The sequence below is a fragment of the Perna viridis genome, chromosome 8, assembly GCF_037379345.1.
Source record: "Perna viridis isolate PV_CMFRI_1.1 ecotype Kerala chromosome 8, ASM3737934v1, whole genome shotgun sequence".
NCBI lineage: Eukaryota > Metazoa > Mollusca > Bivalvia > Mytilida > Mytilidae > Perna > Perna viridis.
This window is the reverse complement of record NC_142452.1, coordinates 29,043,889-29,063,865: the sequence shown is the minus strand read 5'-3', so window position 1 is coordinate 29,063,865 and position 19,977 is coordinate 29,043,889. Positions and strand designations below refer to the sequence as shown.

Genomic DNA, 19,977 nt, shown 5'->3' with positions numbered 1-19,977 from the left:
AACGTACCTGATCCTTTTCTTTATGTTCTGACGGATCCATCAATGGGTTTAGATATTTGGCTATATCAAGACATTCATTGTCACATAAACATTTGTGAAACAATGGCACTGTAACATCAGTCTGTAATACAGAAAATTTAAATCAGATATTGTACACTGACCTATAGTTAAGATTTGTTAAACTGTATTTATGGAATATTTCTAATTTTTGTTCAGATTATAAGAAATAACCTAGTTTGCAGCAGTTTACACTTATAAACTATTTCACAAACTGCAGACAAACTTCAAAGTACCAAACCAGGTTATAGGGACAGAACATCAGCATTGTGTAGGTGGTAGGTACATCTTACATAGGTAGATCCTCTGACAAAACATGAATGACTAAAAATCTTAATGTCAAAGGTGACTTATTTTAGAAGTGACATATGCTGTTGAGATGTGATTGTTTTTACGAAATGCTCATCATGTGTTAAAGGAAGTCATGCATATTCCTGTGTGTGGAGACACTGATGCATTATCAATACAGGTCTCACTAACCACTTCCGGGTCAAATGGCCTCCCCCCTATGTAGTACCAAAAACACACTGAACCTAGACATATGCATTGTATGTGCAATATTTGTGTGTATTATGATTAAAAATGAAGCTGAGAATGTGTACTTTAAAAATCATATATGTAATTAACTACAAAAGTGTATGAATATTGTTTACATGTGTGAGTAATTTGCCTCCACGCTGTCAGTTAGCAGAAGAGGTAAAAATGTGGATTTTCAGTATTATTTATTCAAGTAAATTTTGTGAAGAATTTCCACAATCATCGTACCATTAGCATAATGATTTTGGAAGCCTTATTTTCCAAGCTTTGCAACGGTATGCAACTTTAAGATGTCATTTGTCCTGGAAATTCACAGTAAAACTTTGAAAATAACTTTTTTAACATGTAAAGTAATGGAAACGTTATAAGTGGTTAGTGAGACCACAGGTAAATGTAATTAGGGTAAAAATAGCCCCGTCCTGAATAGGAAAAGCTTAAAATCATATTACAAAATAGACTTGATAGCTAAAAAAAAAAAAAAAAAACCAAGCAGAAAGCTTGTAACAAATCAATATAAAAATTATATAAATATTACAAAAAAAACTAACCTCTTCATTTTGTCTGACCCTGATCTGATTGACTCTAGCTCCATGCTCCATCAGTAATTTTACTAGTTCTAGATTGCGTTGTTCTATACAGTGTGATAAAAGTGTTTTTCCTAATCTATCCTAGAAAGGGAGGAAATAAATTGTGATAATGAGCGCTTTGTCTAATCCATCGGGCAATTAGAGAAAAAAAACAGTATAAAATATACTTCTTTCTAAAGTTTTTCTTTAACAATTGTTACTAAACAGCATTTCTGCTACACTAAAAATTTTATTTTCTTATTTAGTGCGAAGGGAGATAACCTTGACATATAAGTCAATACCATATAGGAATAAATTCAGTAAAAAAACTCCCATTGTTTGCAATGCAAACCCATATTTTAAGTGATGCCCCTTAATAAACCTTTAGAAATCAAGTAGTTTTATGTATCACTCTTTAAGGTTCATGAGCCAAGTTATCTTTTGCAACTTTCAAAACATAGGGTCATGTGGCATTTTTTGGCCATTTCCATGGCTTCCTTACATACAATGTGAAAATGTATTAATTTAGCCCCCACCACTGTTTTAAGTGCAGTGAAAAAAATTTTTGAACAGCAAAATAAAGAACTGGCATATTCTGAAGTGCAAAAACTAAATTTCTTCCAAAATGAATATTTACTATATTTATACCTATACACTTCCTTTCAAACTATTTCTTGAAGCAACACAAGATCACATTTATTGTTGAAAAAATGAAACAAATGAATTCATGTTCAAAGTTTTTTTTTACAGTATAACAAAAAAAATACATAGATGATTAACGGAAAATTATATTATGATCTTTCATATTACTTTAATATAAGAAGGAGCAAAAAACTTTGATAATTGGATGGATTTTAAAATTAACAAATCATTAACTTACTCTAAATCTAATATTCACAGGAAGTTTTTCTCTTTCCAGCAGTTTTCTTGTGGTATCTACATCATGACACAACACCGCTAGAATTAATTGCTGTAATCAAGAAAATCAACATGTTTACCATCTATTATGCATGTACCAAGAAAAAAAAGGTCAGAACTGATATTGCTCTCTGATGAAATATAAATCTTATATGCACTAGATTCAAATTAATTAAAAGTGACAAAATTAAAGTGTTTTTGTTAGTCAAGGGCAATAACCCAGAAAAAAGTGGTGTATACAAAAATTGAACTTGACATTCATATATATATATATATATATATATATATATATATATATATATAAAGTATGAAATAATACATATAAATTTTCAGAGAACCTTTTTGGCATTAGAAATAATACATTGATACACTATATCTCAATAAGTTTATATTCTGTATTATTTTGCTATGATCTGAAGTACCACTCATTATAAGAGTCAGGCAGTTGGTGTACATTATTTTTCTCAATTTGGTAAATTTTGCCTTAAATATATTTAGTTCATCTATGAAACAACAAAAAAGCTATTTAAATTTGTGACATAGAAATTGGTTGACTGCTTAATTAAAAGTGCTTATATAGGGAAAAGTGTAGGAAAATTTTCCCACCAATATTTCATAGTGTATTTGAACTAAATTTAACCCATCAATATGTTAAAAAGGCAAACTTTACAAACACTTTGATGGTTCTGGAGGTTATGAGGTATAAATAATGCTATAAAACTTCTTCATGTGCCACACCTTATACACATTTTGCCTGATTCTTAGACAGAGAAGTACTAAAATCCCCTTTTAAATCCCATTGTGGATGACTTACACTAGTTTTTCTGTAGCTTTTAAGCACATTCAGACATTTCTCACTTTTTCCCTCCAACACTTTACACTCAGCTAATTCTAATGCTGTTTTCCCTTCCTTCAAAAAAATATTTGTTTACTAATATGCTACTATCAAGATGCATATATCTTAGTGTAGCTGGCCAAGTAAAATTTGTCATTTAGACTTATTTTAAAAAGTATCTAAAATACTCCCTAAGTAAAAGAAGCATACATTTACTAAAAACTGTTTCAAAACATGGAAAGTAAAAGATAAAATGATTCTGTATCTTATAATAGAGTATATTGTACAAACTTTATTTGAAAGATGCAAGTGTTGCAGCATGAACATGTTTTAGTGGTATAAAGGTCTTTAAAAAGCAGTAGGTCATTTAATGCCTTTTTCTTAAAATAACAGAACTTTACTACAGGTTTTAGCTTCAAATTATTGCACATTGTAAAGTTTAATTGTTCCAATATATAATTTGAATTATCTCCCTTCATTTACAAAAAATGGCATAATAAATAAAAATAAGAATTACAAATTAATGATTAAAGAATTGGTTAAAGAAATCATTGCATTAAAAATTATTTGTAATTTAGACTCAAAACAAAGAATTAGTTTGATGACAAAATCATTATAGCGAGTAAAATGGTTAACTTCAGGGAACAGAGGTGGCCTTTCCTTGATAGAATGACAATTACCTGATAACTATTCAATTAACATTGAGACCTTGAATCAGACGAAGATTCAAATACTTATAGAATAAAAGAAAATAAAAATTGTGTCAACAGTCTATTTAACTACCAAAGATAATTCTTCAGGTATTAGTCATTCAATGAAGGAAAGACTGACTCTATTACTGTACCTGAAATCAATTTTATTATTCGCTGTAAAAGTATCAATCCAAAAAGGTAACAAGAAATACCAACACCATAATAACTAGACTCTAGTAACTTCTACCATCACCAAAAAAGCATTGTCAATGTTATAAAGACATTGAAAGTTTTGATTGTTCATATGGTACCCATTGTCATGGCTTTACTTGATTTAGTCGTACCAAAATTTTCAAGTATTGTTCATTTCTATTGATATAACACATGAAAGTGATGAAATTTAAGAGCAAATTTGCAATATATATCAATGGTGTGGCCTTCTTATTAGTTGCATATTAAAAATGTCAACGTATACAAAAAGAAAAAATAACATTATTTATTACTGAATTTTGGAAGATTGAAATTTTGAAAGTTATAAAGATCAAAAACAGTTTTTGATCCACTTCCATGCAGATTTTTATTTGTGACATTTATAGTACAGTAAAACCTGTCTAAAGTGACCTTCAAAGGTAGAGAAAAATCCTGGTCTCATGTGACAGGTGGTCTTAATAAGCAGGTTAATTTGAAATAGAATGGACTATTTTGGGATATTTAATCAGTCTTTTCACACAGATTATTGCTGAATACTGGTTGTTGATAAAAAGGTTACATAGTTAAGTGAAAAGCATGAAAATGGGTACCAATTAATGTAAGTACTTTCACAGGGGTCACAAAGGTCTAACAACCTTAAAAAGAGGACCCAAAATTTATTTTTACACCAGAATAACCTCTTCCAGTTAAACAATGTATTAAATGTTATCATTATACCATAGTCCATTTACTACATTAATAAATGTTACAACTTGTTCATTCTTTGCTCAATATGTTTACATCAAATCTAAAATGTTACCCCCCCCCCCCACCTATAATCATGTTCACACAATATCACATCCTGGAGGAGATTGGTTCAAGGGTCAACATGAATGTATTCAAATTGACATTGTCTACAGAATACTGATGAAAGTTGATAATATTCCTTATAGCTAAGGTTCAAAATACACAAATTATTAATCTGGGCTTAAGCACATGGTATGTCCCAACTATTCATATATATTTGACACAAAAATCGGAAATCAATGAAAAATGAACAGGCCTTTCCTCCAATGTAATGTTAACTTTATACCCCCTCAACCCTAAAAAAAACCCAAACACCTATTTCAATTCTTTAAAGCATCTTTGAGTATTCATAGAAACGTGGTCAAACAGACGGAGAGACAGACAGACAGACATACAATGTGTACAATAATATGAAACAATCTCCAGTGGGATGCTAATAGAGGAAGACATTGAAGATTTGATGCTAGATAACTACATGTATTACAACTTGTTTATTTTTCTTTGCTATTAATGGTTACCTTGACAACAGATTCTAAACAGCACCAAGTATTTTTAAGAACTCTGTCCAAAGTCTGGGCTTTATCATTACAAATGGAAAAAACAACACCAGGCTAGAAATGAAGAACATGTGCAATATTTATAACGGATAAAAATGAAGATTTTTACATTGTTTGTTACCCACCTGATATATACTTCAGAGCAAAGGTCAATGAGTAGATCCAGACTAGGGTGACCACAAAACTGGCCATACCTATGGCTGTACAGCTTGATGTGATCAACAGACATTCAACAGTATCCCTCTAATTGCACTTCAAACAGTTATTAGGGTTACATCAGTTTGAATAAAGACATATCTGTCCTTGCCTACCTCTGTCCATGTGAAATTGATCAAAAGGACATTGAAGGATGGCAAATGGGCAAAAAAAAAAGAAATTATGCTTAAACATTCAGTTACTGTTATCTGGGGCTTAAAATAAAGAATCACTAATTTTTATTTTGAATTTATGAATTTTTTTTTAAAATCTTTAATGCACATTATTTGAAAATAAAAAAACAAAAGCGTTTAACTATTGACAAGAGTTTTGCCCATTTGCACTAGATCAGATTTCAGTTTCTTCATGCAATTTTACACAAGAGCTTGAAACCATAATAACACTGCTATATAGAGAGCAAAACACAACCAAACAAGTCAGACTAAACCAGCTAAATCACACATCTACAAGATTGTATTTAAAAATAATGGAACATGGATGCTACTTGGGACTAGGAGCTATTCACACAGACCATAATATTAATTCTAAATGGCACTTAATGAGAAACATTCAGAAGAGGCACACAATATTAAGATGATTGTAAGAATAGACCCCTTTTCTTAACTGTGGCGTTGTCTTTATGCATGCTCAATACATATCTCCGTGAGGAAATTCTTTTCTCCTAACCCAAGCCCTACCTCACAGAAGTTTATGTCACTCATGCACAAGGAATAACCTGCAGTTAAGACAAAGAGTCCATTGAGAAAAAGGCCTTTGGAAAATAAAACAGACCATCAAATTTTGAGATACAGGTCATATTTGAAAAAAAAATTTAAGTTTGAAAATAATTTTTTCTTCAAAAAAAAAATAATTTAAAATAAATTAAAATAAATACAAAATTTACATAAAATTTCCAATAAAGATATAAGAGGAAAACAAAAAAAAAAAAAAAAACAATTTCAAGGAAAAGATCTATTTATAGACTAAGGTTAATAATCAGTCCATGAGAAATCACATCAACAATAAAAGAAATGATGGGTGATATCTTCAATTTTATCAATGAGGAGTTAAGGCAATGTGCTTATGAACAAATGACGTGTAAAAAACACATTATGTTACCCACAACTCTGTGTTTTACATTGATAGACATTATAGACAGTACTGTCACACACAAATTAGCTACATCACTGGCGACCCAATACCTTATTATATACAGCATCCAGAATACACCAATGTTTACAAAATTTTTGGACACAGCGTAAATCTCCTAATTTTACAGCTCCCACAATTCCTTGCTGGTAAATCAAGCGAAAGTCAGAAGGTTAAGCATTTTTCTAGTGTGATATTGCATTAAAGCTGAGATTTAGAGAAAATTTTTTTAAGCTTGCTATGGGTAATCTCCCTTTATTAATCATATTTTATAAAGATTTAATGATGAAAGGAGCTACTTAAAGGAAAGAGACATAAGAATGCCATATAATTTAAAAAAAAAACAAAACTAGGAATAAATGAAATTATGAAATGTTTAACATAAATAGCTTACATGCCTTTCATATTTTCAATTCATGAGCTGCCGTAAACCATTACTAAATATAATATAAGACTTCATACTCAATGAACTTGACCCATTTATGCCTTTGTTCTCAAAGTTTTATCACATAGCATGTATTAATGGCATAGCAGAAAATACATGGTGAATACTTTTATAAATGGGCTGACATCACTTGATAGGTAAAATTAGTGAAGCAGATGATGCTCATCTTCCTAATGCACCTGGTTATCCCAAACTGCATCTAGTATAATGATTGATAGAGTGATTGTTGGTATAAATATCTTTTCACTATTTTATAGTCTAATTTTTATTTTTTTGCATTTATTCAGCATTATCTCACGGGATACTTAAGGTGTTCTGATTGATTAAACTCTTGTTAATTTTTAATTCAGAGTTCTTAAAAAGATTTTCATTTTGTAAAAATGAAAAACTAAGTCTACTGTTACTCTTACCTTAAATTTATTAATTAACGCTGTAATTCCTGCATTGTCTGACATTTCTAAAGGTGTCTGTCCCAACTGTCAAGAAAACAAAAAAACATATACATGACATTTTCATCTCAGTGGGGTTGTTGTCTTTTTGATATATATACACCATAACTATTCTTGTCATATTACAGGCATTATTGCTTCCAAGAATGAGCAATCTGGATGTGAGTTTGGGCAACTGTCAATTGAGCAACTTGTCACCCACTAGGTCTGATTATTCTGACTTTGAGTCATTATACACAGTTGAGGCAAGCAAAAACCAGGCAAGATATACATGTACTTTAATTCATGTTGTTTATCTTTTCATGTAAGAAATATCAGTGAGCAGCAAAAACAGCAAGACTGTGGCATACCCTTCTTTTATGAAAAAATGTATCTGGGACCTTGACCTTTGACCCCTAATCTTTATGGTTATAGATTTGGTCAAAATCTGTTGAAGGATGCTAATTCTAAAGTGTCAGCAAAAATATCACAAAGTGTGTCATAACTCACTTAATTCGTGAGGGAAAAAAACTGATAAATGATTCATGTATCACCAAATGTCTTACCTTATTTCTTACTGTAGGATCAGCACAGCATTGTAATAAAGCTTCAGCAGCATCAACTGAACCTGTTCTTACTGCCATATGTAAAGCAGTGTCACCATCCTAAAAATACCAAAATTAAACATGGTGAAATAACTATGACTGATTCACTTAACTTACTGCCATATGTAAAGCAGTGTCACCATCCTAAAAATACCAAAATCAAACATGGTGAAATAACTATGACTGATTCATTTAACTTACTGCCATATGTAAAGCAGTGTCACCATCCTAAAAATACCAAAATTAAACATGGTGAAATAACTATGACTGATTCACTTAACTTACTGCCATATGTAAAGCAGTGTCACCATCCTAAAAATACCAAAATTAAACATGGTGAAATAACTATGACTGATTCACTTAACTTACTGCCATATGTAAAGCAGTGTCACCATCCTAAAAATACCAAAATTAAACAAGATGGAATAACTATGACTGATTCACTTAACTTGAGCCTTGTTTACTCCACTGTGGAGTATAGGCCACTGATACTATGTAACTTGTAACTTGCATTTCCACAAAAATAAAAAATAATTTGATGATTTTGTTATTTATAGTAAGTGATATTAGACCACTTCATCATCTTTTTTTAGTGACCTCAAATAAGTTTATCTAAAAAGTGGAAGCTGAAATACATTCATGTCCAAGCATTTAATCAAGCAGCGATTTTTCTCTGCTTCAAAGAGTAATCAAGGGAACCAAGGTTATAGTGGTAATCAAAAGAATGTAATCCAGGGACAAAGACCAGACATGGAAAACAGACATTCACAACAAAGAACATAAAGCAACTAAAATCACACATACAAAGTAACAAAAGTAAATGAGCAACCCTGACTCCACTAAAAACTGGGAGCATGGACCAGGTGCACTGGTAGGGTAAGCGTCCTCTGCTTTTCTAGAAACACCCGCCGAGTTGCTTATAAAAAGTCAAGTCCGGGGTAGACAAACGAGGAAAGGAAAACTATGATCCGTTGAATACATCAGTTTTCATGGTGCTGATGGATACACCATAACGATCCATGAGTTCACGATGACGACCATAAAACTTCTGTAGTGATGACTTCAATCTTGTAGCAACACAACCCTGTTCCAGAAGCCTATTTGTTAGCGTTCTAGAAAAAAATGGCACTACCATAAGGCAGGTAACTTTCGTGGGGTGCTGATTTTGGCATATTTTATCAGTAATTCTAGAAACACCAAAATAAATTCTGCAAAATATTTACTCTGGGCTTCTGCACTCATGGCACCAATTAGCAACTGACAAAATTAAAAATGCCAAATTTTTCTTATACTTTACTGTCTCAAAATTGCCAAATTTTACAACCGCCTAAATAATCCACTATAAGGTATATACACATATATATAATTATAATACATATAAATAAAATATTTAAATAAAAAGAGTTATTGTCCTTAAAAAATGCTGCTCATCTTCTTCTGCCAAGATTTTACGAGGAAAAATAATACAAAATCAGAAATAAATATACAGTAAAAAAGAATTTCAAAAGCAAATACCATAACTTGAAAGACGAAATTTACTTAAAAATGGGAAAAAAAATAATCTCTTGTTATTTCTTTGAAATACTGTATACCTACACTATTTTGTATGTTGACTGGAACACCACCAGCAGCAAAAACGTAGACATAAACTTTTGGCTTTGTTATATAACAATGGAACAATGTGTTACCATCCTGAAAATGAAAGAGAAAGGTTAATCAGAAGTAAATATTGGTATGTACAATGACACCTATCTGAAACAAACCCTGAATAAACCCACCAGGTGCTTAAGGCGGTAGACCTAGGGTAAGAGACACAACTCCTAAAAATCATTGGAACGTTTGTATTCAGCATTTTACATCAATATTATGTAAGCATCTAATTAACTTGGATTTATTTTATTCCGCTTCAAACAAAAGCTTGAGAGGCTTTGGTTATGTTGAATATGATACAAACACATCACTGATTTCAAGAGTTATATTCCTTACCATAGGTCTACCTCGTTAAATCAAATCATGTATCATAGGTGGACTTAATAAAAAATCACTGAATAAACTTCGTGATAAGTCATAATGTCAAAGTCTGAAATTAATTTTATTGATTGAATGATCAGTGGCAGATATTTCATGTAATTAAAGACAACTATGGTTTACCAATCAAACAGACCCTGCTGTATACTAGTCCAACATACTAAACCTGAACTTCATTGTGCTAGCTCACAGTGGTAACAGTCCTGAGGTATTCATCAATGACAAATGCTACGATTTGTTACTGTGAAACCTCCAAATTAATTTGGAACAAAATCTATAACAGGAGGTGCAGAATGGAAATATGTAAAAAAGGATTCTGTGAAAATTTCATCAAATTCCAATCAGTGGTGTAGAAGAAGTAAGGATGAACCAAATGAAGGAAGGATAGACACCATTATCACTATATACCCCATACTTAGCAAGTGGGCAATCAAAAACAGCCTAAGGCAGTGTATGATCATTCTGCATTTCAATATAAAAATAGGACACCTGGTATAATTGCCAATGAAACAGTCATCCACCAAAAGCCAAGCAATGAACAATTAAAATTTAAATGGTCACCAGACAGTCTTAAAAGATGGGCAAAACCCATACCATAAAGCAAGAGTAATCAAGGGAACCAAGGCCATAGCAGCAATCAAAAGAATGCAATCCAGGGACAAAGACCAGACACAGAAAACAGACACACACAACAAAGAACACAAAGCAACCAAAATCATACATACAAAGCAACAAAAGCAAATGAGCAACTCAGACTCCACTTAAAACTGGGAGCATGGACCAGATGCATCGGTAGGGTAAGCTTCCTCTGGTTTTCTAGAAACATCCGCTGAGTTGCTCATAAAAAGTCAAATCCGGGGTAGACAAACGAAGAAAGGAAAACTATGACCCGTTGAATAAATCAGTTTTCATGGTGCAGATGGATACACCATAATGATCCACGAGTTCACGATGATGACCATAAAACTTCTGTAGTGATGACTTCAATCTTGTAGCAACATAACCCTGTTCCAGAAGCCTATTTGTTAGAGTTCTAGCGCGATACAAAAAGTCTGTGTAGTTTCAGCAAGCTCTGGCATAACGTATGAGTTGTGATATGAACACTCAATATGCATGTGCTGAAGGGATGTTGCCACAGATGAAAGGAAAGTTGACAATTTTGAATGAAAAGTCATCACGTTTGTTGTAAAGTTTGGTCAATAGTTTTCCTTCACCATCAATATCTAAAGTTTAGGTCAAGATATGAGGCTGACTTCACAGTGTCTGTAGTATCCTTTACCTCAAGTTCTTTGTGGTAGATGCGATGTATCAAATCCCTGAAATTAGGATTGTTTAAAGATAATACATCATGTATATAGCAGAAACTGTGATTAAAGGATCTAGTCAAACGATATTCTTTCTTTCAGATCAGATCAGCTATAAAGTCAGCCTCATAAGAGTGAAGGAATAGGTCAGCAAGTAAAGGAGCACAATTTATTCCCATTAGAATGCTGACCGTTTGTTGAAAAACACGTCCACCACAATGGACAAATATGTGTATGATTAAAGAAATGGTATACCTTAGAAACATAATTTTTGCCATAATCATCAAGGACCTTTCTAGCATCCTCTACATCCTTTACTTTCTGTATCTGGTAAATTGGCATTCCTTGCTGAAAAAGAAAGAGGCATAGGAATAAGAGGTCCACCCGGAAGGTAAGAAATTAAGTTTTCAGCAATATCAGGGATTAGAAATAAAATGTTCAGCTTCTTACAAATAATAGATAGACATGAAATAAAGTAATTTGATACTAAAATCTCAAATGATATCTGGAAAGAATACCACTAATTGGTAAAGATAAAATCTATAAAGTTGTACTACATTCCATATAGCTCCTAATGAAAAATTAATAAGATTTATTTCTGCTTAATTAAAGAACATGCAACATCATTACCAGGCAACAATGTTCAATACTTGGTCTTCATTTTGTGTTACTTTATTAAAGATCTGTGGTTGAGTTTACAAAAAATTATAAGTGTGTAATTAGTTGTAATTTATGGTGACTCATATGAAAGTGCCTAAAATTTCCTGATGTCACAGTTTTCAAATTTAAGCATTTTTTTTTAAAGCTTTGTGCCACTTTTTGAGGAATTTCACCACTCTTCACAGTGGAGTCACTCATGTCCTCCACTGTGACTCCACCAAAATGAAAAACATGATAAAATTGCTCCATTTCAGTAGTTTTCAGTATTTTTTGTTCTGTCATTTACTGAAATGTTATTGAATTGCTAGAACCATTAAATATACCTTGGTTTAAAGACACGGGAAGTTAATTACAGACAATTTTTGAAAGTGGAGAAATTAAAAAATTTGTGTTGACAGTAGTGTATTTCTTGAGATATAGAATCTGATAACATATATATGATGACACAAATTAAACAAATACCAATCTTTTCCATGCATCATTAAAATAAATGACACCATAAAGACTCCATACCTTTTCCTGTTTCACAGGTTCCATTTTCTCTGTTTTATTGGAGTCCTGTATGAATGGTGAGGTAATTCCCTCCCCTGGTTTTCGTTTTCCGGTCCTTATTCCCTCGATTAAATTTTTCAAATTATAAAATCCAGCATAGCCTGCATTATCGGCAGCATCCCATTTTGAAGGACATCGATCGTTACCGTGGTCAAAATAACACCATTGGTCACACTGAAGAGATTGTTGCTGTAAAGAATATGTAATCTGATAAGTACTGTACATAGTCACATTAGATTCAGGCAGTTTCAATAGTAAATTTGACACATCATGTCAGGGGAAAAGAGCACTCAACTTAGAATCGGTTTGCTTCACTGAATACTATATTGCCTAATTGCCTACAATAAGTGGCCAACATTGAGAATATAAGATGCATGTTAAAAAAAATCATTTATATCCTGAAAAAATTAATTTAAAGGGCAAATTGTAACAAATTATGTTCTGCATTTAAGCAAAAGAAAATTAAGCCATATATTATGGTAAACTTTGTTCCCAATTTCATAAAGCTTGGTACATGTTATAAATTTCTTTATTTAGAAACATTATTGTGCATAATTTTAACTTAGAACAATATTTCAGCCATGCCTGTAGCTTGAAAATCAAATTCCTTAAAATTGTCTCATGTAATTCAAACCTGATTTGAATTATCAATTTGCATTGGGTAAATACACTATCATGATATTGTTGGTGTTTGAATTGTAATTAACTTAGCTATCAAATGGTGTCCAAATTGCATTCTGAAAAAACTATGTACTTGATTCAATACTGTGAAAGTACTTTAATTCGTGGATACCAATTTTCATAGATTATGGAAGAACCAGAAATTCGTGGATTCTTGAATTCGTTGGTTTTGAGGTTTTCATTCTTCATAACAATGTGATTCTCCTTTTTGTTTGGAACCAAATTTTGAGGTTTGGCCTAACCATGAAAACCATGAAAATTGGTAACCGCACAGGCAATGATAGTACTTTCACAGTATTATAATTCAGATCAAGTAGCATTGTACCAATTTTAGAATATGAATTCCAATGTGAATTTAATCATTCTTGACTAACTTTACTTATGTGTTAGTCTCTGTAAGAATCAGGCAGTGGCTGAAACATGGTATGAAAGATCCACCATTTTGAAGGTTTAATTTGACTATTTACATCATCAGCAACTAGGAAAAAAAGACAAGATTTTCAATATCACTTGGTAAATTGAGTTAAAATTTCATTGAAATGCACTGAAAATAAACTTTTCAAGGGCAGATAACTCTGTCAAAAACCACATTTTTCTAACATTCTATTGAAAAATTTCTGAGCAAATTCAGTGATCAAGTTATGGACTATTGAAATCAGGAGAGCATCCTAGAGTGAAATTATATTTTCAGATCGGTAGGGTTTTGACATGCATGTTTCTGATTTTTCCCATTTTGCCTGATTCTTACAATAACTTACCCATAGGCATTATTCACTTAAATATTCGATTTTATTATACATGTGTAATAAAAAAAATTTGAATTTAATATTTGACTTCAGTTTAATTAGAACAAATTGGCATTAGAATGGCCATTACATGTAAAAGCATTTACAGATTTGCATTCATATTTGATAAGCATTGAATTTGAATTATATTTTGTAAAACATTATGCAAATGAAGAAATTCTAAAGCATGAATTGGATATGACCTAACTTCAAGTTTACTCAATATGCTGATAAGTGTACTAAAAAAAGAAGAACACAGAATACAATTTTCCAGATAGAAATTTATGTGAGAGGGGACAACATTACAAAAAAGGGCATCCTAAGCAGGTTGAACAAAAATCATAGGGAAACTATTTCTTGGTTCAAATTAGAGTTCCAGTGTAAATAAGAACTAAACAAAGTTTATTGGACTGAAATTATTTTTTGTTATTCTTATTAGGTGCAGGGAAATGAGGCTGCATATTTCAGGCCAGCTTGGGATCAGGATTACAACTATAGGACATCTCAAATATTCCAGTTTGAGACCAGGCTGTAATATCAACATATTTGTTGGGTCAATTACTTATTCACATTTTTAGAACCCAACCCCTTGAAGTTTTTCTTCAACGTTTCAATATTGAATTCAGGCGATTTCATACACCCAAAAATCACAGGTGAATACCATACATTATTATACCATGCTTCAAATTACCCTTTCAATGTGAATAGAACCTAATGAGAGGTTATTGGATGGAAATGTCAGTTGCTCCATATTCTTCTGAAGATCAGAGAGGCATATCAAAAGGTTGAAAGAGCGCTACCTGTGCCCTTTTATTTTAACGTAACAGTGGAATAAAATTCAAGGACATTACAGTTTTCACAACTGAACATACAGCAGTAATATCAACATATTTGTCTGGCTAATTTCTTTTGTACTGTTAGTTATTATGTACTCCATTAAAGTTTTTCTTGAGTACTTTAATATTAAATTCTGGGTATTTAATATAATAATTGTATTGATCAATGATATCTAATGATTTAATATATTAAATAATACTACTGAATAAAACCATTGAAAATCTAATAATAGGTTTGACAAGTACAAGCCATTTGAAGTCTCAAAAAATAGACAGCAATTTTAACGCACAATTCAGTTAAAAAAATAGAAGGTGAAAAGAATATAAAAATTTTACCTGACATGTATTTATCACTCTAATTACCAATCGGAACTCCTCAGGTATGTAATATATATCAACAAGTGTGAGGTTTGTCACCAAAGACTTAAATCAAAATGCCGTGTAATTAAATCCCGCACTTTAAACGTCTTAGCTACATCTCACAACATATAAGTTCAATGCATATTCATCAAAATAGGATAAAACCCAACACAATAAGCATTAAATAGACAGATACAGAAAGAGTTACTATCAAAATTCCATAAAAACCTGATAAAGTCGATCTGTTGGAAATGATTTCTCTACGAGATAAATTGCTATCTTCTCTGTGCGGAATTCTATAGCGTAGTTAATGGGGTCAATCTGATTATCTGAATTGTCGACAACTGTACTGTAAAACTGAAATCAAAATATTCTCACACTATTACAAAGGCAACAAGGTTAAAAAAGCACTTCAGAATTTAAGTAGCACTCCAGCTAAGGATCATGCAAAATGTGATTCATGGGTAAAAAGCCTACATATTTTTATTTTTTATATTTTGTTTGAAATGTCATATTAAACAGAAATTAATATGTGGTTTTTCATATAACCTGTGCTCTTAGGAGATAAAAATTATATAGAATGCACTGTAGATTTCAAAATTGAAGGAGATAACTCTGTAAATCTCTCAAATACAATAGAATCTACTGGATTATCTCCTAAGAGCAGGCAGATTTGAATAAATAATTACACATTTCATAGTATAGACCCATAAAACAATTTAATTACAAAAATAAAAATATGTAGCCTTTTTTTGTAGTGTATCACATTTTTCAGATTTTGCATGATTCTTACAAAGGCAGCTACTTAAAAGCTCATCGGGATAAAGGACCATTGCTATCATGTTTAATTCATTAAATATTGATATTTTTTCATTGTTCTAACCTACAAAAGAATAAAATCATTACAAACTTTAAAAACAATATTAGAATCTCAGTCCGGACTTGTCAATGATATTGGACAAACACAATAAACTGACTTCTGAATTGAATGAGATTAGAAATTTTATTGAATTGACTGTGAAATACAGCTTCAAAATTAATCTGAATTGATTAGAATTTTGTTTTGTTATGATAAAGAAAAGACTATGTAAACAAATGTTAAACACTTTAACCTGAAAAGGTTTCACTATCAGTCTGGGGTATTATGAGAAAAAAAGGGGGTCAGTATGAGCTGTGACCTCTCTATACATTATTATTTCAGCTTTAAGCTCAACATTTAAATTTTGTCATAAGCATTTCTGAACTTTGCTTGGTATCTTAATCAGACGATCAGTATTGAACTGCCATTAAAATAAATATTCTAAATCATATACCCTTAAGGATATACAGAACTGAAATCAAGGGAACCAGGATTCAAATGGTTATCAAAAGAATATAATCCAAGGATAAAGACTAGACATGGAAAACAGACACACTCCACAAAGAACATGACTAAAACAACATGTACAAAGAAACACAAGTAAATGGATAACCTAGATTCCACTTGAAACTGGGAGCATGGACCAGTTGCTCTGTAAGGGTATGAGATGAATTTGTCTACAATGTGAATCATTAACAACAAATCTATGTATACAGTCTTAATAGTTTAATACTTTCAGTACCTAAAAAGGCCAAATATACATGTTCCTATGTTTTTGAAGTATATTACAGTCTGTCAGATTGATGAGTTATCTTCCTTTTATATAGATTTAAGTAATGAATTATAAATTGTGTCTATTTCTATTACAAAAAAAATAATATTTTGGAAAGTATTTGATTAATCACAATTATATCATTGCAACATGACTTCACTATAAAAGAAGCATATTTCAATGCTAACAAAAACCTGAGATTGAAGGAACAGACATACAGACCAAAAACAAATACACCCCTTTAATACTTTGTTGGCAGTAAAAAAATAAACTCTTTGATTAAAAAAAAATTATTGACAAAGGCTGTGAGGCCAAAGTTTTATGTATTTGGAAATAACAAGAGATTTTTTTTTTCAGTTTCGTGAATTCAATTTTAAAACACTCTATCACCATGGAAAAACAATTAAAAACTTCCTACAAAACTAATGGACTTGCATGCTTACAAAACATAGACAAAATGAAATGCATGTAAGAGTCCATTTAATCTCTTAGCAAACTAAAATTGACTAATTTATAGCCAAAAGATTTTCCTTACAAAACGTAGGGTGACATCAATCCTAAACTGTCTAGCAATAATGGACTGCTTTGTTTGGTGATCAATGTTAATATCATTTTGAACAATAGAAAAAGTCGAGGGCAAAATCACAATATATTGATTACATAGAAAAGTCGTGGGTTGGAGGTTTGAAATAACTTACAATAGTGGAAAATCTAGGATACTCATTCTTAAATCATATTCCCAGGAGATAGAAGTGTCAATACAACTAAGATACATGTTGACATGCCATCAGACACATGACATAAATATCAGCTATGAACAAAATGAATAAAAACTTTACCGGGTTCTGAATCATATCATGAATTTTTTTTTTACAGCATATACAATGATGATGTTCAGATGACAATCACCTGATGAATTACTTAAGATAGTTTGACAATTGACAACATATCTAAATACTAATGGTTTGATATAAAGCTTCAAACTTGCTTTTCAATTGTAAATATCTGAGGTAATTAATCACACGATTGTAATTTAATTGTCAGTCTCTGTAAGAATCAGGCAGTGGGTGAAATATGGTATGAAAAAATTAATCATTTTGATAGTGTAATTTGACTATTTGTACCATCAGAATCAAGGAAAAAATTATTTTCCATATCATGTTGGTGCAATGAGTTCTAATTTCACTGAAATGCACTGAAAATAAACATTTCATGGACAGATAACTCTGTCAAAAAACCTCATTTTCTAACATTCTGTTGAAAAAATTCTGAGCAAAGTCAGTGATGCAAAGATTAAATAATGGTATTTTCAAAAAAGAAAGTATCCTTGAGTGATATTGCATTATCAGATCGTTGGGAGTTTTGAGATGCATGTTTCTGATTTTTCCCATTTTGCCTGATTCTTACAAACACTTACACTTAATCAAGACCAACTCTATCTCCTGAACATCACCATTGTACATGCTATAATATGTAATGGCAGTATTGGTATCAGAAAATATCAAATCCTGGTCACTTTGAGTACAAAATTTTTACTTGTGAACAAAAATTCAATGTATGAGATTTGATAAGTATTGTCCAAATGTAATTTATTATACCAAAGATTCTTGATTTTAAGAACCTAAATGTTCACTTAAGATAATATTCAATAGCTTTGCGGAGTGCAGCATGATATGACTGCAGTGGTTGAAGAGTTGTGGCAAGTGTGGATACAATATTAGTTTTTGACACACTTAAGCATAGGGACTTATTGTTCATTATGGACACAACAACTGGTTTGGATTCTAACTTAGAAATCAGGCCAAAAATAAAAACTTGATTTTTTGGGGTGTGGCCCCTTTCACCCTTTATAACTCAAAAACGGTATGAAATATCTGAAATCACTTTGAATTTTGCAGGCAAAGATTTTTTATGTGGAATCCAATTAAATAACTCTTTTTTTTTTTATCAAAATCCAACAGATAGTTAAAAAGTCAATTTCTTTGGCATGTCCACTTTGACCCCTGATAACTTGAAACCTTTAAGAGATATTTGAAATCGGACTGAAAAATGCAAACAGGGATTTTCATATGAAATCCAATAAAAAATCTTTTTATCGAAATCGAACAAAAAGTTTATAGTCAATTTTTATAGGTGTGTCCCCTTTGACCCAAGAGATACCTGAAATCTGATTGAAATTCACAGGCAAGGATTTTCAAATTTAATTTCTATCAATGCTAATGCTAACAACTATCTTCCCTCTTTTAGGTCCTTATTTCCAAAAAAAAGTAAATACTAAAGTTTATGGAGGCCAACAATGGCAACAATTATGACAACGATGCTGACAGGGTGACATCATACAACTGAAAAAAAAATTTTGCATTCGTATAAAAACCATTATTCAAAAGCTTGTCTCTAATAATGATTTTCAAACTTTTCCAAGATGTTTACAAATGTAGATAGCAACCTTTAGTATAAATTTTATCCAAATTGGTTGAGTGCTCATAAGGTTTGACTGTCCTACACATGGATAAAAAGAGAGATGCCAGGATGCTAGCAAAGATGGACACCTAGCATTTCTAAGTCCCTAAAACAGGTTGCAAAGGGGGACAACTTAATGTTGTTTGAAGTAAGCTGTACATTACCTTTTCGTCAATAGCTTTTATAACAGCACTATCATGTATATGTCCAATAAGATTCTGTACTCTCACTTCATCTTTATTCCGTATTGCACACTTTAACTGAAAAATAATATGTCACTGTCTATCATATCTGTATAAAACAATTTCATTCATCAAGACTCTAAATAAACCATGAGTACAATATCCTATAATTCATTCTTGCTTCAGTCATGGCCTAACCTATACTACTGTGAAGGTAGAAATTTTCATGGGGTATTAATTTTGTGATTTACTTGGTAAAGTATTTCACATGGGTGTTAATTTTGTGATTTGCTTTGTCAAATATTTCACATGGGTGTTAATTTTGTGGCCAGATGACAAATTAAACAAAGAAATCTTCATGGGTTTATTTTCTGTTTAATTCTTGAGAATTATTATAGCGAAAGTTATCCAGATCCCATGTACTGAAGATGAAGTTTCTTCAGATGTTCTTGTGTATAAATACTAGCTGAAAAAGCCTAGATTACAAATCGAGGGGAAAACATGTTTACCAAAACTAA

General features: G+C 31.5%; 1 protein-coding gene across 2 annotated transcripts in view; it reads right to left on the bottom strand.

Moving 5' to 3' along the window:
• LOC148610116 (uncharacterized) overlaps positions 1–19,977 on the bottom strand; it is a 41,221-nt gene that overhangs the window by 9,905 nt on the left and 11,339 nt on the right. Inside the window, exons 3-14 of one of the 2 annotated variants that reach the window (XM_088542215.1) lie at positions 19,442–19,537; positions 15,415–15,543; positions 12,486–12,713; positions 11,568–11,660; positions 9,577–9,672; positions 7,942–8,040; positions 7,358–7,423; positions 6,556–6,648; positions 2,893–2,988; positions 2,041–2,130; positions 1,143–1,262; positions 8–121 (exon numbers count right to left, since the gene is read on the bottom strand). In XM_088542215.1, the coding sequence (XP_088398341.1) occupies positions 8–121; positions 1,143–1,262; positions 2,041–2,130; positions 2,893–2,988; positions 6,556–6,648; positions 7,358–7,423; positions 7,942–8,040; positions 9,577–9,672; positions 11,568–11,660; positions 12,486–12,713; positions 15,415–15,543; positions 19,442–19,537 (1,320 nt within the window). Of the gene's footprint in view, positions 1–7; positions 122–1,142; positions 1,263–2,040; positions 2,131–2,892; positions 2,989–5,119; positions 5,213–6,555; positions 6,649–7,357; positions 7,424–7,941; positions 8,041–9,576; positions 9,673–11,567; positions 11,661–12,485; positions 12,714–15,414; positions 15,544–19,441; positions 19,538–19,977 lie in introns of both variants that reach the window. The other variant, XM_088542214.1, reaches the window with a different exon arrangement.